Below are 18,877 nucleotides of genomic sequence, written 5' to 3'. Positions count from 1 at the left end.
CATTACAGATATGTTTCTAGTAAAACAAATTGAGTGAAGGTTGACTTGATATAATCCAATCAACTTGACGAGTTCAAAGACAATATAAACAACCGGAGAAAACTTAGTTTGACTCGTCAAAAATTCAAGATATTTTTTTAAAAAAAAATATTGAGATAATAACATATTGAATCTACCCAGATCAATCTAATAAATCCACATCTCTGGTCATAGGACCACGATAACTCAAAAGAAAACAAATCAAAACAAGTTATAATATTTAATTCTCAATCAACTCAATATCAAAAGATTAAATTGAAAGAAAAATCAATTTTTTTAAAAAAAATTTAGCTCTAGTCAATCCAAGTTAATTTGAAAAACACTGTGACTCAAATAATGAGAATAGAATAACTCTATAAAAAGAAAATTAAAATAAATTATGAAACTCAAGTCTTAATCAACCCAATATTAAATGATGAAATTGAAAATAAAATTCAATTAACAAAAAAATAACTCAGGTCAACCTGATTTAACCCATTAAACCTATAACCCGGGTCATGAGACTATGATAACCTGATAGAAAGCAAACAAAAAAAATAACATGAGTCAACCCACCAAACATGTGACCATAGTCATAGAGATGAGATAACCCTGTAGAAAGCAAATTGAAAAAAATAATGAAGCATAATTTCCAATAAACCAAAATAAAAAGTCGTTGAAGGCTTAATATCACTATGTTATGGACACTGCCCCGTTATAAAAAAGAGCTCACCGAGAGAATTATAATGGTACTATGAAAGGTTGTACGACGATACTGAAAAAGGCCTTATGCACCGTTAGAGCAACAACTTGTAGAGCAAACAAAAAAAATATATCACGAAGTGAGTATCTTATGCTTATATTTAACCAATTAATTTAATTTAATTCAAAAACAAAATTTCTTTGAAAGAAGCTAAACTTAACAAAGAATAACAAATAAAAAGACTCATGATAACCCGAGTCATTTTTAAAATTAGTAAAAAATCCTATAAAAAGTAAATTAAAAAAAATAATGTAGCTCAATCTCCAATTGAATAAATTATAAATAATGAAATTGAAAAAACATGAGCTTAAAAAAAAGAAAAAAAAAAGAAAGAAGAAGCAAACTTGAACGAATATCCTAAATATGAATTAATCTCTCAAACTTGCAACCCGTGAAGTTCTAGACTCAATCTCAATCAAAAAGCTCAATTCCAACTAATTTAATGTTGAATAATGAAATTAGAAAAAAAAAACTGAATTGGAAAAATTTTCTAAAGTAAAATAAAATAACAACCAAAATAACGAGGATCAAGTTTGATAAAAAAAGCTTGAAGGAGATAAAATCGTAAAACAAATTTAAAATGTAAAATTATGTCAAATAAAATAAATAATAAAAAAATAGAGACCAAATTTGACATATAAAATAATTGAAAGATGATAAAATTAAAAAAAAATCAATTTTATAAATTATTTTAAATAAAAAGAATAGTAATAAAAAGAATAGGGACCATATCTAAAGGAAAAATAAATTGAATGACTATTTTGAAAACTTGAAGGGTGAGGCGTGAAAATCAATGAAAAGAGAAAAAAAAAAAAATTTTTGTTGCCAAACTTGAGGTCTATTGATCATAAAGGTTGCCCAATGATGAATGGGACTTCCAAGACTTCCTATAAGTTAGAGTCAGAGTTTGGTTGTCGGGCGTCCCTCGAAGAGCTTGATAACACAACCTATACGTTGAAGTGTGCAATGCATGCACAATTATCTTTTAATAATATTTAAATTTATTAAAATATCAAATTACCCTATTTAAACATAACTAAAAAAAACTATGATGAATGTACAAAAATTTCTTGTATTCTCATTAATTAAATCTTGGTTTTAAAAATAATTTAACCTTTCTGCTATGCTTAAAAAAAAGTTGAAAAGACATGTATGTCCTTGATTCATTGAAAAAATTGTTCCACCTCCAATAACCGGTCAAATAAAATTTCTTAGAAAATCAAAATAGTAATTTCTTAGACTTGTATAGCCTCCTTAGTTTTTTTTTTTTTTTTCTTGGTTAGTGATACTGTGCATGTGATTAAACCTGAAGTAAAGTGATACACGTTGACCAACCAGAATTTGTGGTTCCATGGAATTAAAATGTATGTGCAGGTCACAGTGAAATGTACTTGCTCAAGAAGCAAGGCAGGCACATACTTCAGACCCACCACCTGCCCTTTGACTATCAGATCAGACGGAATGGAGACACTTATATGCTATGGCAAGTTGAAGGATTGAATATCTGGCCCAACAAAAGAAAAAAAGAGGGAAGCTTCAAATAGGTCCCCCAACTATTTATTTTAGCAATGTTACCCTAAAATTTTCCTAAATTCATCAATGCTGCCTCAACTAATAGTTTTAACTAGATAATTGCTCCCGCTACCTCACAGGTTAAACAATTTGTTTTTTTAAATGTTAAAAAAGAATGTTCATGTGCTATCAACGTGTATTCCTATAGCATGAAAAAAAATTTAATTATTAACTCAAAACCCAACTAAATTAGTTACTCTTGGGCTAGAATGCCCGTAGAACATATAATTATCATGTACGTAGACTTGAGGGCTCTAGAATGCCCGAGCCATATAAAAAAGCTCGGGCCCACACTTGAGTTATTTTTTTTTCTCTAAATTGGGTGGATGACATGTGTCCACTAAGTTTCTTTTTTTTTTTAAAGAAATAGACGACATATTATATGTAAACTTAGTTTCTAACCACTACAGAGAAAACTAATTTCTAACCTCAAAAACCCTAAAAATTAGTTAAAAAACATAAAATCAAACAGGAAAAAAAATCTTTCTCTCGAACCCGATCGACCCAACAACCTGGAAACCTAAAAACACTTTAATAAAACTCCTCCCGCAAATAGGAACACTTTAACACTAAAATTTGGCAATTTTTGTCATCAAAATCCAACCAACTAACCCTTCTCTCACATTCATTATTTTCCAATGACTCTCTCTCTTGCTTTCTTCTGTTAAACTCAAAGATTGAAATGTAAATCAAATAAAGTTTTAGATAAAATCATTTAATTGCAAAACTATAGGGACTATTTTTTTTAACATCCCAAGGAAAAATTAAGCAAAAAGGCAATAACACCATTTTCTTTCAAGAAAGGACTCTTATTATTTCTTTGTTTTAACTCTGGTTCCCTCATTTTCAATCTTTTTTAAACAATGAAATCAATTTTTTTTTTTATGAAATCAAACACCAACCTAATCTTAAGAATTTTTTTGAGATTGAGATAACGATATAAAAATTAGATAAAAAAATTATCAACCTCAAGTATCAATCGATACAACATTGAATGATAAAATTAAAAAGAAAAAAAATTGATGAAGGAAGGAACAAAAAAGACAGAGGACTAGAGTTGACACCATATTTAAAAAAAAAAACAGAAAGGGCTACCATTTATTTTTGTCTCAATTTTGGTTCCCTCATTTTTAATCTCTTGTAAATAATGAAATCGAATTGTTTTTTGTAAAATTCAAACAAAAATCCAATGTCAGGTTGATTTTTTTTTTGAGACCGCAATAATCACATAAAAAAAACAAATCATCAACCCCAAATCTCAATCAACAAATCATCGAAAAATGTATGAAGCTTTGAGGGTCATATTGCTTAAATAGGTAGTTTGGGGACGTAATTGAAGTTACCAAGAACGAATGATGCTAACCAATCGACCTCCTCCTACTCGTACATACTTGCTTGCATTGCAAATTGACACCACATTCAGCACTGGTTTTTAGTTTTTCATAAGAATGATCATTAAGTTTTTGAGAAATCTGGTTTAGTTGCTTTCAAGGAAACGGCATCCCTCATAATTTTACTCTTGACCAAGATCTCTAGACTGTCCAATGGTGTTAGGTGAACATTCGCCTTTTTTTTTTCCCAGGCAAAATGATGTGAGATTCGCCAGAAAACCACCAAGCATTCTTTAATCCACATGCATTTCAGTCACAGTTTTTTCTTCAGTGGTTCTAGGGTTCATGCCTTTCGGGTCTTGAAAAATGGATTGCCAGCCCAGACCACTCCACTTAACAACAGGGAAGAAGCTGGTTTCCAAGAGCAAAATCAATCTCAAGAAGAGAAGTTCCTAGACACGCCATGAGTGACTGCATGCAAGAGTTAAGACACATTAACTCTGCAAGGAAAATGGAGAATTACAGGAGGCAGGAGGGGAGGGGACCCTCCTGTGGATCGTGGGCAGTGGGATTTAAGAAAAGCTTGTAAAGCAGAAGTTATGTCGCTCTCAGCCCTTCTGCAGTGTGCAGTAGCAGCAGCACCTCACAACCTCCTTTATTACACAACCCACCATTCCACCCACTCTCCTTTATTGCTTTTTTCTCTTTCTTTGCTTTTCCCATGGCTGCCTATTTGCCTCAACCATCTCTTCGGTCTTTTATTAGCTGAAAGGGAAGTCCCATTTGCCTCTTTTATGTCCTCGAGATTTGGATGCATGTTTTCGTTTTGTTTACATGGAAGCCATTTTTTGTTTTGCTTCTTTCGCCGAAGAAGACGGCGTCTGCATTTTGCTCCGTTTCGACCAAGGGACGCAAGAGGAAATTGCTGTCCTAGATTCTCTATCAATCTGCCAGAATTATTACAGCATCTATAGCATACAATTATACATTACATTACGTTAAAATAAAAAGAAAAGGGATAAATTAAAAAAAAACAAAACAAAATAAAAAAAACAATTTTTTTTTTAAAATAGGGATAAATTGAGGAAGTGTTTAAGAGTTTAGTATATGTTATTTTTTAAAGTATTTTTTTAGTTTGAAAATATATTAAAATAATATTTTTTTATTTTAAAAAAATTAATTTTAATATTAATATATTAAAACTATTTAAAAACATAAAAAAATTTAAATTTTTTTAAAAATATTATTAAAATACAAAAACAAATATACCCTTTAAGCAAAAATCGGCTAGCTGGTCCTAATCATCCATTCAGAATTTTTCTAAAGCTTTTTTGTTTTCTAACAGTGAAAAGGACTACGTGTAAAAGCCACGTAGGACAGCCCATCCACCTAATGTAAAGAGACACGTGTCCATAAACCTCATTAAATAGCCCCCACCTGCTAACCTGGTCCGTTCTCTCTCTTCTCTTTCCCGTTAATAAAAACGCCAATTCTCTCTCTCTCTCTCTCTCTCTCTCTCAGTATCCACAGCTCAAACACCAACACACCCCTTAACCAAACTCTCTCTCTCTCTCTCTCTCTCTCTCTCTCTCTTCCCTGTGCGTCTTGACGGCAACTCTCACCGGAACCCTAGCTTTTTCACCGGAATCTGGCGAACCAACTTCAGTGTTCACTCAGCTTCAAATGTGCTAGCTTTTTGCAACTTATTTTGTTCTCAGATCAACTGTTTGCTTGCTTCAAGTTTTTATCCTTTTCTTCTTTGTGAAACTTGAACCCTAAAAGTTGTTTCCTTGTGTAGGAACATTTCTGGGTTTTGGTCACTAGGGAGGAATACAACATAAGAAGTTTTTGGGATAAAGGGGTGTCTCATTTTGCTGAATTTAATCCTTCTTTGTCTATTCTAGTTGTCTCTGCTCTTCGAATCTAGCCGTTGAAAAGAAAAGAAAAGAGCCCATTTTTTCCACTTTAAGCCAAGAATATATCACTGGTTTTTCTTAGCTTTCCCTTTGTTTTCTATCTCCATCTAAGTTTCAATGGGTTGTAGTGCCTTTTGAGTTTCTTGATCAGAATTAGCAATGTTAAGGGCAAAAGAGTTGCTAAGCTTATTAGTGTTCTTGGTTTTAGCTTTTCAATGTGTGAGATCCCTTAATCCATCATTAAATGATGATGTTTTGGGTCTAATTGTGTTTAAAGCAGACCTTCAAGATCCAATGAGAAAGCTCTCATCTTGGAACCAAGATGACGACACTCCCTGCAACTGGTTCGGTGTCAAGTGCAACCCGAGATCCAACCGGGTTGCTGAGCTCACTCTTGATGGGCTCTCTCTATCAGGTCGGATCGGCCGTGGCCTCTTACAGCTCCAGTTCCTCCACAAGCTCTCTCTATCAAGGAACAACCTTACTGGTAGCATCAATCCTAACCTTACTCGCCTTGAAAGCCTTAGAATCATTGATTTGAGTGAGAACAGCCTCTCCGGGACAATATCGGAGGACTTTTTCAAGGAATGTGCGGCTTTGAGGGATCTTTCTTTGGCTAATAATAAGTTTTCAGGGAAGATTCCAGGTTCTTTGAGCTCATGTGCTAGTCTCGCATCTATAAACTTGAGTTCGAATCAGTTTACTGGGTCTTTGCCTGCTGGGATTTGGGGTTTGAATGGATTGAGGTCACTTGATTTGTCTGGTAATTTGCTGGATGGTGAGATTCCCAAAGGGATTGAAGTTTTGAACAATTTGAGGAGGATTAACTTAAGCAAGAATCGGTTTAATGGGGAGGTTCCAGATGGGATTGGAAGCTGTTTGTTGTTGAGGTCTGTTGATTTCAGTGAGAATATGCTTTCTGGGCACATTCCAGACACAATGCAGAAGCTTGGCTTGTGTGATTATTTGAGTTTGAGTAGCAACATGTTTACTGGTGAGGTTCCAAACTGGATTGGTGAACTGAATCGCCTGGAGACTTTGGATCTTTCTGGGAATAGATTTTCGGGTCAGGTTCCAATTTCAATTGGGAAACTTCAATTATTGAAGGTGTTGAATTTGTCTGCAAATGGTTTAAGTGGGAATTTGCCAGAATCTATGGCCAATTGTGGAAACCTTTTGGCTTTGGATTTTAGCCAGAATTTGCTGAGTGGTGACCTTCCTACGTGGATTTTTGGTTCAAGGTCGGAGAAAGTTTTGCATTTGGAGAATAAGCTTAGTGGAAAATTTAGCTCTGCTCCAAGGCTTCAATTCCTGGATTTATCACACAATGATTTTTCTGGCAAGATTGCATCTTCCATCGGGGTTTTAAGCAGCTTGCAGTTCTTGAATCTGTCAAAAAACTCTCTCTTTGGTCCTGTTCCGGGAACTTTTGGAGATTTGAAGGAATTGGATATTCTTGATTTGAGTGATAACAAGCTAAATGGTAGCATTCCTACGGAAATTGGAGGAGCTTTTGCTTTGAAGGAACTGAGACTGGAGAGGAACTCACTGTCGGGGCAAATCCCAGATTCAATAGGGAACTGTTCTTCATTAATGACTTTGTAAGCTCTCTTTGATCTATCTGTTTTGTTTTTTGTTTTCTTATCCTTGTTCAATTTGGTAGCCTAGAGTTAGATAAGTTCATAAATCTTGTTTCAATTTCTCTTTATCAAACAGTTAGAAACATATTTTTCTGCGCTGGTAAGATCTCAAATTCTTCATAAAACACGACAGTTGCTGCTGTAGATACCTTTATTGTTAGGGTTGGTGGTGTTTAAGTTTGAAGATTATACAGTCTCTAGATTATGATTTTGGACTCTATCAATTATTTGTTAGAATTAGAATTTGTAGTTGCTTATTGCTTAAACTAAAAGGATGTGATACTTTCGTTGTTGTCATTGTTATATGATGTCTACATTCTAAAACACGAAAAGATCCTTGTCCTTTGACCTTTGCTTCTCTTTTCCTGAAAAGTTAATATTGGTTGAAGCTGGCATAATGTTTTCATTAGTCTAACAAGCTTTCTCATTCTTGTTTTTCTGTTTCTTTCAATGATGTAGAATCCTATCCCAAAACAACTTGGCTGGAACAATACCTGCAGCAATAGCAAAACTTGGAAACCTAAAAGATGTGGACCTGTCTTTAAACAGCCTCACTGGCAGCCTACCCAAGCAGTTGGCAAATCTTCCCAATCTCATCTCCTTTAACATTTCCCACAACAATTTGCAAGGTGAACTACCTGCAGGAGTTTTCTTTAACACTATATCACCTTCATCTGTCTCTGGAAATCCATCCCTTTGTGGCGCTGCAGTCAATAAGTCTTGCCCTGCAGTCCTTCCCAAACCCATTGTTCTCAATCCAAACTCTTCTTCTGATTCTACTCCGGGCTCACTTCCTCAAAATCCTGGTCACAAAAGAATCATTCTAAGCATATCTGCTCTCATTGCCATTGGTGCTGCTGCTGTCATTGTTGTTGGTGTGATTGCCATCACCGTGCTTAATCTCCGTGTTCGGTCATCAACATCTCGATCTGCAGCTGCTCTCACGTTATCCGCAGGTGATGGCTTTAGTGATTCTCCCACTACAGATGCCAACTCTGGAAAACTTGTCATGTTTACTGGAAAGCCTGACTTTAGCACAGGAGCACATGCTCTGCTCAACAAGGATTGTGAACTTGGGAGAGGTGGGTTTGGAGCAGTCTACCAGACTGTCCTTAGAGATGGTCATCCCGTTGCAATCAAAAAGCTCACTGTCTCGAGTCTTGTCAAGTCTCAAGAAGATTTTGAAAGAGAAGTTAAGAAATTGGGGAAAATCAGGCACCAAAACCTTGTGGCACTTGAAGGTTATTACTGGACTCAATCCTTGCAGCTTCTCATATATGAGTTTGTCTCTGGTGGTAGTTTGTATAAGCATCTGCACGAAGGATCAGGCGGTCATTTTCTGTCATGGAATGAGAGGTTCAACATAATTCTAGGGACTGCAAAAAGCTTGGCTCATTTGCACCAGTCTAACATTATCCACTACAACATAAAATCAAGCAATGTCCTTCTTGACAGTTCAGGTGAACCGAAAGTAGGTGATTTTGGCCTAGCAAGGCTGTTGCCAATGCTAGACCGTTATGTTTTAAGCAGCAAAATTCAGAGTGCGCTTGGCTACATGGCACCAGAATTTGCCTGTAGAACAGTAAAGATAACTGAGAAATGCGACGTGTATGGTTTTGGGGTTTTGGTTCTGGAGATTGTTACTGGCAAGAGACCTGTTGAATACATGGAAGATGATGTGGTTGTGCTTTGTGACATGGTTAGAGGAGCATTGGAGGAAGGCAGGGTGGAAGAATGTGTCGATGGGAGGCTCATGGGGAATTTCCCAGCAGATGAGGTGGTTCCAGTTATGAAGTTGGGTTTGATTTGCACATTGCAAGTTCCTTCAAACCGGCCAGACATGGGAGAAGTAATTAATATATTAGACCTGATCAGGTGTCCTTCAGAGGGACAAGAGGATTCAGGGTGAACATGAATCATATTAAGAAATTAAGAGATGGGATTTATAACGGGGTTATCCGGGGAAGAGGAATCCGGTTTATTCAATTAATCAATGAGGAGAAATTCAGTTGTTGGGAGTTCTTTTTTCCTTTTGTTTTGTATTGGTTCTTCTCCTGAATTGTTTTTAGTTTATGTTTGTGGTTTCTTCTCGATGTTACTGTTAGATTACCGGATTCCTTTTCACCGGGCTCTAATATAGGACCCCTTTGGATATCGTGTCCCTCGGTTGTTATTAATTCTTCTGTACTGCATTTTGTATCTTGATTTTGTTTCTAGTTGTGAGCTGATAGTAGAATTGGTTCCTGACTAATTTCACAATCTTTAGCTCATGACACTTAAAGTGCATTCGAAGTGTTTTTGAACACTTTGGTTGAACTCGTATAGTTGTTTTTCCCAGCTACAAGTCTTGCTTTGATATCGATAGCAGAGACCAATGCCCCTTTTGGGTCTTGTGGTTTGGTGTTGTGCTTTCAAGCCTTAGTGACCAGCTATTGAATCATCTCCCTGAAGGAAAAATGCCAAATCAGTAAGAGAAGTGGGCAAAAAAGCTGCTCTTCTAGTTCGCATCGGTCCCAGCACAGTTGTAGGTAGCATCTTCAAGAGATATAGATACCAGAATGCAGATCCCTTGCATATGTAAGGAACTCCTGTTGGTGCGGACAAAGCTGTGACTGTAGCTCCCCATCACTGCTTGTGCCTGCTCTTTGTGGTTATAGTTTTGCACTGTTCTTAATCCCAATCCCACCTGACCCGAAGATAGTAAAATCCATTAAGGCTAATCCCGATTCTTACAATGCAGGAGAGGTCAACTGGTTGATTGAATAAATTCACAAGTTTTTTGATTTTCTTGTACTTGGCAAAGGGCAAATATGACTATCAACATCCCGAATAAAGAATGCTTGTTTCGCTTAGTATCAATATCATGTGTTACCAATGATAGCAAGGGTGGAGGCATTAAAATGCTTTCTTTACAAGTCAAAAGTGTCCTAGAGACGCCGAGGACTCAAAAAGATTCTTAGCACCCACTTTGAAGCAAGTAATCTTAGTGCTCAATTGAATAACAGGAAGAGGCACAGGAAAACCTAAAAAAAAACACTAGGACAAAAGGGAAAGGTAGGGCAACAGCTAGAAAGAAGCAAGGCCCTAGAAAAAAAGAGTGTCAAGGTATGGGAATAGAATATTGCAGCACAAGATGATGCTGTCGGAATAGAAGCATTCTTTTTAAAATGTTGGATTTTGACAACCAATGCCTTCAGTTGTTCATAATCAACTTTGTTTAAATGGGTTATTTGTTCCTTTCCTCTTGGATTTGTCTTCATTTCAACACAGCTAATCTCACATGGGTCTTAACCTTTTCTTCCATTCCTTTACCCCTTCTCAATAACCGCGATGCACCTTTAAACACACCCATCTTTCACCCTCTGGGAAGAACAACCTTTTCTTGTACAAATTTGGACAGCCATGTGCAGAGCATAGGAACCAGTGTGCTGTCCCTACTCTGCTAGTGGAGTCAGCCTTAAGGTTCTATAAATGATGCTGGGCCCAAGAGAACCACCTCATGCTCGTAGGAACACTTTTTTATCTTCAAGCAGCAGCGCATGGGGTCCTTCACAATCGTGTTTCTTGTCCAAGGATGGAATATCTAAGCCTCTTGGCCATGGAAGTGACAGCTTGAAATACCCACTTCTTCTTTTCTGCTGTACTTGTGAATTGCCTTACCACAGTATCCCCATTATCAAAAGATGTCTGTTTAGTATTATCATACATGCACATGCAGCCCATCCATAACCTTCCACGCTTAGCTACCTCTGCCCTAGGCACTGCTTCTTTTCGTTTGCTCCTCCAATCAAGGCTCCAATCTTACCTTTATTGTAAGAGTGTTTAATTTAACGGCAACGAGTGGCAGCAAAACCATCATCCTGTAATCTATGGAAAAGAAATAAAACAAAATACATCAAAAGAGCAGAAAGCATCATTTTGTTGAGACACGCATATAAAATATTTTGCACTTCCATGGCATGCATTTCTAATTCAACTGTAATGTTTTGTTTTGTTGGTTAATAAATATATTTGTTAAGCTATTTATATAATTTATTTGTGTTAAATTTTTATCTAGTTATAACAGACTTACAATTAACTACTTACAATTATTTATTATTACAAGTTTGATTATATCATTAACACTCATGTAATATATTTAAATTTTTTTTTAATAAAATTATAGTTTTTGTATGAAACGATCAATCTATTTATATAATTAGATTAATTAGCCGACTAATATTCTAAAGCACAACAATATAAAAACATGTTATTTTATCATTTTTTAAAATAATATTATTCTATCAAAATGTAAAAAACATGCTATATTCCTAATCTTTTAAAAAATAATGTTATAATGTGAATATACATGATTGGATTGCTACGTGGGAAGGAGTCAAGTGCCCTTTTCAACAAATGCTCACTTGAAATGAAGTGGGATTTTGCAGCTTTTACAGAAACTATCGTCCAAGAGTTTGAAGAAAATAAGGTGTCCAAAGCCATCATCAGTAAAACTTCTTAAAAACAAAAGAATGTGTTAAATAACTAATTTAATTTAAAAATTTAAATTCATAGGTAAGGTTTTATATATAATTTATATTATTTTTTAATATATCATTTTAAGTGAAAATTATTTGAACTTGAAACTTGTACAGATTTACACTACCTTGTACTTAATTTTTATCAAATAAATAAATATGATAAAATTCAAACTCATGACTGCTTCAAAGAATGCTTTTGCTACTGTTTTTTTTCTCAATTGTTGCTACTTTTCTACTAATGTTATATAGGACGTTAGAGCTATTGTAAATTGTAAGGTTGTTGGTGCTGATGGGAAAGGGTCCGTTGAAGTGAGTGTTCATTGATTATAGTCAGAATTCAGCGGTAGCAATAGGTCGAGAGGTTGAATAGTAAGAGATTTAAGAGACTAGTGTTTTTCTTCTTCTCTTCCCTTTTTTTTTCCTTTTCCCTTTTCTTTTGATAGTTAAGTATTATTTTTTCAAGAGTGCCCTCTCAATTTTTGTGTGTCTTCTATTTTTATTGCATGTGATTCTATGCAAAATAGGAAAAACTAAAATGAAAAAAATATTATTAGGCAATTAAATTTTTTCCTAATTAATTAAATTTTCTCTTCTTAATGTCTAGTATCTCTTTCAATAATTTTTTAATTTTCATTGATCCTCCAATTTATTTTCTTTTCCTCTTTTACATAATCTCCCATTATTATTTTAGTTCCTAATCACCTTAGTCTCTTGTCCTTTTTTCTTTTTCCTTTTCTTTTACTCCCTAAACTCAATTTTCTTTATATATATATATATATATATATATATATATATATATCATAAAAAAATAAAAATAAATAGAAAAATTAGGGGTAAAAAATAAGTTATGAAAACTTCATTTTCTTTACAATATTTACGACATAAAGACATTGGAGAACTCAATGTCCTTTGAATTTGTATAATAAGTTTTTAAATGAAAAAAAAAGATAACACAGGAAAATCAAAATGGATCCCAATTATTAGATGATAAACCTTAACATGAAATCTAAATGGGTTTAAATTATTTGGTGTCTAACCTTAGAATCAAGTCTAAAAAGAATTTAAATTGGTCCAAATTGTTAGGTGACCGACCTCAATATGAGAATTAATAAATGAATCTAAATTGTTAGTTGATCAACCGTCACATAAGAATTTTAAAATGAGTCAAAATTATTAGGTAACTAATCTCGACATGAATTTTTTTTTAAATAGATTAAAATTATAAGGTGACCAACCATGTTATGAAATTCTATGGTTAGAATTATTAGATGACCAACTTCAATATAAAAAAAACAATAGGTCAAAAGAAAATTGTCATCAGACTAATGGATTTAACTTTGAAATGGAGTGTTATTTGAGAGAAGATTGCCATTGAATTAGTTGATTTCTTAAGATAAAAGTGTCATCAGATTAGTGGGCTTTAAAAGAAAAATATCATCGGATTGGTGGATTTTTTTAAAAGGAAGTTACCACCGGATTGATGGTTTTTAAAAGGAAAAGGTCACCGGGATGGATTATTAGGCTTTTTAAAAGGAAGTTGTCACTAGATTGGTGATCCTTAAAGGAAAAAGGAAAAGGACATCAAATTATTGGGCTTCTTAAAATGAATATGCCATCAAATTGGTTAGTTTTTTGAAAAATAAAAGTTGCCATGAATGAATAAGCTTCTTTAAAAATACTATCGTGACTAATAAGTTTAAAAGTGATCCAATCGAGAGAGGTGACTAACCTTGTTATGAAATTTATTAATGATGGGTCAAAATTATTAGGTGATCAATCTCAATATAAAATTTAAAATGAGTTTCTTTAATGAAATGTGCAAACTTCCTCGCATCATTTTAAACCTTGATTGTAGATCATACAATTAACCACAATATTAGGCTCACTTATTCATTTAAATTTGATTTCTAAGCGATTAAGTTATAAGACCTTTTATGTTTGATATTGTCAATGGTTTTTATATTTGAAGCTTTATTTGCCCCCAAAATTACCCTTAAGAGCAACTGAAGTATATTTATTCGTCTTTGCTCACTTTTCATCATAACAAAACTATTTCCTCTACCATTCAATACTTATGATGAAGTTCTCCAAATTATCATTTAGCTATTGTCATTTTCATGGATTCATACAAACAGAATTACACCCCCCACTAATCTAGCTATGTTTTTTTTTTGGAAACCAACGTGAGACATATATGCATTGTTATCATCATTTTTATCAAGAACTTTAGGAACTAAGTTAAATGAGAAAAATTGTATTGTATTTTTGCATCTTTCATGTTTCAGGATCAAGTCACAAACCTTAATGATTGTATTTGTATAAGTACAATCATTGAAATGCAATCATTGAGATATTAATTCAAAAGTGTTTTTACCGAATGAAAAAAATTGATTTTTTAGTCAAGCTAGAAACATGTCATTCAAATGCTGAGATGCAATCTTGGGTGTTTTTGTTGGTGTACAATGAAATGAATGTTGGTTGAAAAAGAATGGTTATCCTAACATTTAGTTGTAACTGACTCAAATGAATTCTTTGATAAATGAAGTGTTATTTTGGAAAAAAAAAAGTTCGATCCTAAAAAAGAGTTTTGGCTTTCAAAAATGGAAGACACCTTGCTTTACTTTATGTTGATTTCTTATTCATTGGTGAAAATTCATGATTCAAGGTCTTAAAAAATGATATGCAGCAACTAATTGAGTCATGATTTTGCTTAATAAACATCTTTCTTCTTTTTAAAGGCTAAAGATCAACACAAACAAATTGTTTTTGATCAGAAAGGATTTTGAAAGCATACAATATAGGTTAAGGTTTATGTCTATGAAAAAATTGAATATATAAAGGTCAAATAGTGTTTATGGGTGTAAAGACATGTCATTTATTCAATCGTGCAAACCTTTTAAGCTTGTTGCCTTGATTTTGATATTTTAGTGATCGATGTCCTGTCAATTTCAATTCTCTAAATTCTATCTCATTTTTTTGACGTTGATATTTGGTCTTTAATTATGGATCTTGTGCCATCATTAAAGATATTTATGAGAGCTTTTTTTTATTCCTTTTCTTTTGCTAACTCTTCTTTCCTTTTATTTGGAGAATTTCCACCACTTGCCTCTACTATAAGAGGTGATCCTAGTCTGGGTTATTATTCAAAAGATATTTAAGGCTTAAAATAGGACTGCAATGTATATGTTTTATTTATGAAAGATATACCGAAGATAACTTTTCTTTATCTCAAATCCAAGTTTGCCATGTTGATAAATATTAGCCTTATTTGAAACCATTATTTAATAGGAAAACCATGAGGTTAACCTTAAAGAAAATATAGTGGGATCATGACACAAATGCATACTATTTATCAAATCATTTAGTTCTCATCTTGGGTATAATATAAGCAAGGTTTCTCCCATTAAAATTTTTAAGACTAGAAAGGATATTAAAGGGGTTCAAGGAGGGTTTGAAATAAAACTTTACCCTTTTAAAACTCATTGGGAAGGCAATATATTTTAGGATTAAAAAAAGAGAGATTGTAAGATTTTACCTTTTCAAGTTCATCGGGATTAGAAAAGGATATTTTAGGATTTAGAAAGAGGGATTGCCTCCAGCATTTTACATGACATGTCTCAAAATTTCACCAATGAATTTGTTATTATATTTTTATCAATTTTTACTTTTACATAAACATATATTGATTTTAGAACGACAATTGGATCTAAAAGTCACACTTCATTAAAAAAATGCAAAGTAACTCCAAGACATATGAAAAATGTTAGAACTACTAGAAACAAAAAACAACAGTGGCAGCACATGCTGGAGACGCGCTGGGTGATCGAGTTGGACTGCGAGCATTTTCGACACACGTCGGTGGAGTTAAAGAGGTACATGAATAGTTATGTAGGTTCCTATATTAGTTTAATATGCCTTGTAGCAAATTAGTTGGTTACATGTGGCATATTATATTCATGTAAATACATATTTATTATTAATAAAGGCTTAATTTATCTTTAATATTCATATAATATTAGATTAATAAATCTAGAGTAAAGATAAAGTCCATAAGACAAAAATGCTTTATAAAAGGGAATTATAAAATTGTTATAATTATGTGATTCTTATTGCATCAAATCATTGTTTCTAAAATACTCATAGTCGATGCTCTTTTAAATATTGGACATTTATTAGAGTCGTAAAGACTGATATATATATTATGTTTTTTTCTTTATGAAAGGAAGCAGTTGTTCTCATAAGCTGAGGTATAAGGGATACCTAGAACTAACATGTAAGTGCTTGTCATAAGACATGTACACTGAACTGACCTACATGAGAATTTTATATGGAGAAATCTCCTATATTTATGGCTCATGTGATGATTGTATAAGTTATTATTAGACTTGAGATCACTATAACATCTTATATAAAGAATGTTATGCTTTGATTCTGTTACATGTTATCTTAATCGAGGTAATGAAAGGGCAAACATTGAGTATACCATAAATTATATGAAGGTACTTGAGTAATCAAGAGGGGATTCATCATCCTAGGTGAATTAGAAAAAATATTCATCTATTCTCAAATAGTATTAACAAAGAAATCCTTGTACAATGTAGAATGAGATTTGAAAAGAGTTTTAAATCTTATTCAAATGATCAATGACTATTATGTAGAGAATAAACATGATTTAGCGTGACAGACATACTCCATGCTTTAATGTTAAATTAAAACATTATTGATGAAAGGATATTAATTACACTGAGAAACCAATCACTGAAAGGTTAAGTTAAACCACCAAGGACTTTTGTAATATTTGAGGGATCATGACACGTTGCTAAACGATGCACATGATCTTCAAATATAAATTAATCAATTATTGAACTAATAATAAATTAAATTGTTTAATTTATTTATTTTGAATTATAATTTATATTTGGGTCAATATATTAGAAACCTAATGGGTCACACACACATTGAGAACTATTAGCTAAACGATGCACCTGATTTTCAAATATAAATTAATCAATTATTGAACTAATAATAAATTAAATTATTTAATTTATTTATTTCGAATTATAATTTATATTTGGGCCAACATATTAGGAACCTAATGGGTCACACACATTAAGAACCATTAGTTAAAAATTAAACTGAAATGATTTAATTAAGTATGACTTGATTAAAATATATTTTAGAAATTAAGGAATATAATATAATTAATATAAAGATTATATTTCTAGACCTAGAAAAAGTAAGGGCATGATTGATTAATTTTTAAAATTGTCCTGAATTAATATATGCATATTATTCCAGAGAAAAATTGATATTTTATCAATTTATAGGGTTTTTCAAATTTTCCTATAAATAGTAACCTCCATGTTTCTTATCTTATTTGAAGAGTGATTGTCTATTAGACAGAAAAACTATGTAAACACAATATTAGAGCTAACACTCTAGACATAACAATCAATAATATAAGGATTTAGAAGATTTTTTACGGGTGATTCATGTGGATTACAATTGGAAGCCGGATAATCGGATAACTTATAGTTTGTGATATCTCAGCTTTTAAAAAATTATTTAAAATAAAAAAAAACAGATTTTCAAGTAATAAATCCTCAAATGACTCTAAATTAATCTAACAAGATCCTAAAAATTCCTGAATAATTTTATTTTATAATTTCTGTTGTGTTTACGATATACATAACCAATATACTCCTCTTCCGGTGTATCAACATCTTTGATGGTGGGACATCGATGGCTTCGCAGAACAATGCTGATGTTGTTTTTTTTCTCGACTGCTGCTACTCTTTTTGGCAGTGTTATGGGTTGTTGGAGCTGCAATGAATGCCGCTGCTGTGGTAAGAATCTATTGGAGTGAGTGGTTGGTGGTTGTGGTAAGAATCCGATGGTGGCAACAGGGGCGGGAGGCTGAACAGTAGGAGATTTAGGGGACCGATGTGTTTTATTGCTAGCCAGGTATTATTTTGCAAGAGTCCCCTCTCTATATTCGTATGTGTCTCCTATTTATATTTGCTGAAAACCAGGAAAAAAACTAAAAAATAATGTTAGTCAATTAAATTATTTTCTACTTGATTACAGGTTTCTAATTAATAAAACTTTCTTTTTTTAATTTAATGTGTATGATCTCTTTTAATTACTTTTTTAATTTAGGGAGTGAAATAAAAAGAAAAGGAGGTAAAAAAAATTAAAATTAAAAAAGTAATTAAAAGAGATCATACACATTAAATTAAAAAAAGAAATATATATATCATGAAAATAAAATTAAATAGAAAAATTAAGGGTCAAAAATAGGTGAGGGCCTGTTTGGGAGTGTGGTTGCTTTTCAAAGTGTTTTTCATACTGAAATGCGTCAAAATGATATTTTTTTTATTTTTTAAAAACCATTTTTAAAATTAGCACATCAAAACGATTCAAAATAAAAAAAAAATTTAATAAATTTTTTTTTTAAAATTTTTTAAAAACACGGGTTGGCTCACGTTTCCAAACATTTTTATTATTGTGGTTGTGATGAATATTATAAGTTGTAGTGTCAAGAAAATATTTACCCTTCTCCATGAGGTTAAAACATTTTTCTCTGTGAGGTTAAAACATTTTCTCCTTTTTCATGATATTGGAATATGTTTATTCAAATTAATACTATTTAGGAGTGTTTATTTTACATTGAAGAATAGAGGAAAATATTTCCATGAAATTATTTTCTTAAAAAAAAATATCACACTTTAAAATATGAGTTTAATTATATGAGCTGAAAATTTAAAATGTCCAATTTAATATGAAATTTCAGATTTTATAATAATTTTTGTAAGTTTGAAAACTACACCATGCGAGTACACTAGAGAGAGAGAGAGATGCATTTTCTACAGGGACTATGATTGAGTGTACTAACCCTTGAAAAACAATTGTTGATTCAAGCTGATACAACTAATAAGAAAAGACCATCTGTTAAAGTTCGATCCAAATATTTTTTTTAAGGATATTTTATTTAAAATAAATTATTTTTGTTTACATGATTAGCTAATTTATTTTATTTTAATTAATACAAAACTAAACATTTAATACAACCAACCCTCCATTTAAAAAGCAATTACAATAATTAAAACGCCTGAAA

The 18,877-nt window shown here is 32.6% G+C and overlaps 1 protein-coding gene across 1 annotated transcript; it reads left to right on the top strand.

The window, feature by feature from the left end:
* Positions 1-5,152: 5,152 nt before the first annotated feature.
* Positions 5,153-9,556, top strand: LOC7459241 (probable LRR receptor-like serine/threonine-protein kinase IRK). The gene is made up of 2 exons (XM_002325893.4): positions 5,153-7,201; positions 7,700-9,556. The coding sequence occupies exons 1-2, from the start codon at positions 5,760-5,762 to the stop codon at positions 9,147-9,149; spliced, it is 2,892 nt and encodes a 963-aa protein (XP_002325929.3). The 5' UTR covers positions 5,153-5,759; the 3' UTR covers positions 9,150-9,556.
* Positions 9,557-18,877: the final 9,321 nt, after the last annotated feature.

The sequence above is a fragment of the Populus trichocarpa genome, chromosome 19 (assembly GCF_000002775.5).
Source record: "Populus trichocarpa isolate Nisqually-1 chromosome 19, P.trichocarpa_v4.1, whole genome shotgun sequence".
Classification (NCBI taxonomy): Eukaryota; Viridiplantae; Streptophyta; class Magnoliopsida; order Malpighiales; family Salicaceae; genus Populus; species Populus trichocarpa.
The sequence above is the reverse complement of the archived record's forward strand: the minus strand, read 5'-3'. Positions and strand labels throughout refer to the sequence as shown.

Coding starts and splice junctions, on each gene's coding strand:
- LOC7459241 (XM_002325893.4), top strand. CDS start 5,760: ATGTTAAGGGCAAAAGAGTTGCTAAGCTTATTAGTGTTCTTGGTTTTA. Junction 7,202..7,699: donor TGTTCTTCATTAATGACTTT/GTAAGCTCTCTT, acceptor TCAATGATGTAG/AATCCTATCCCAAAACAACT.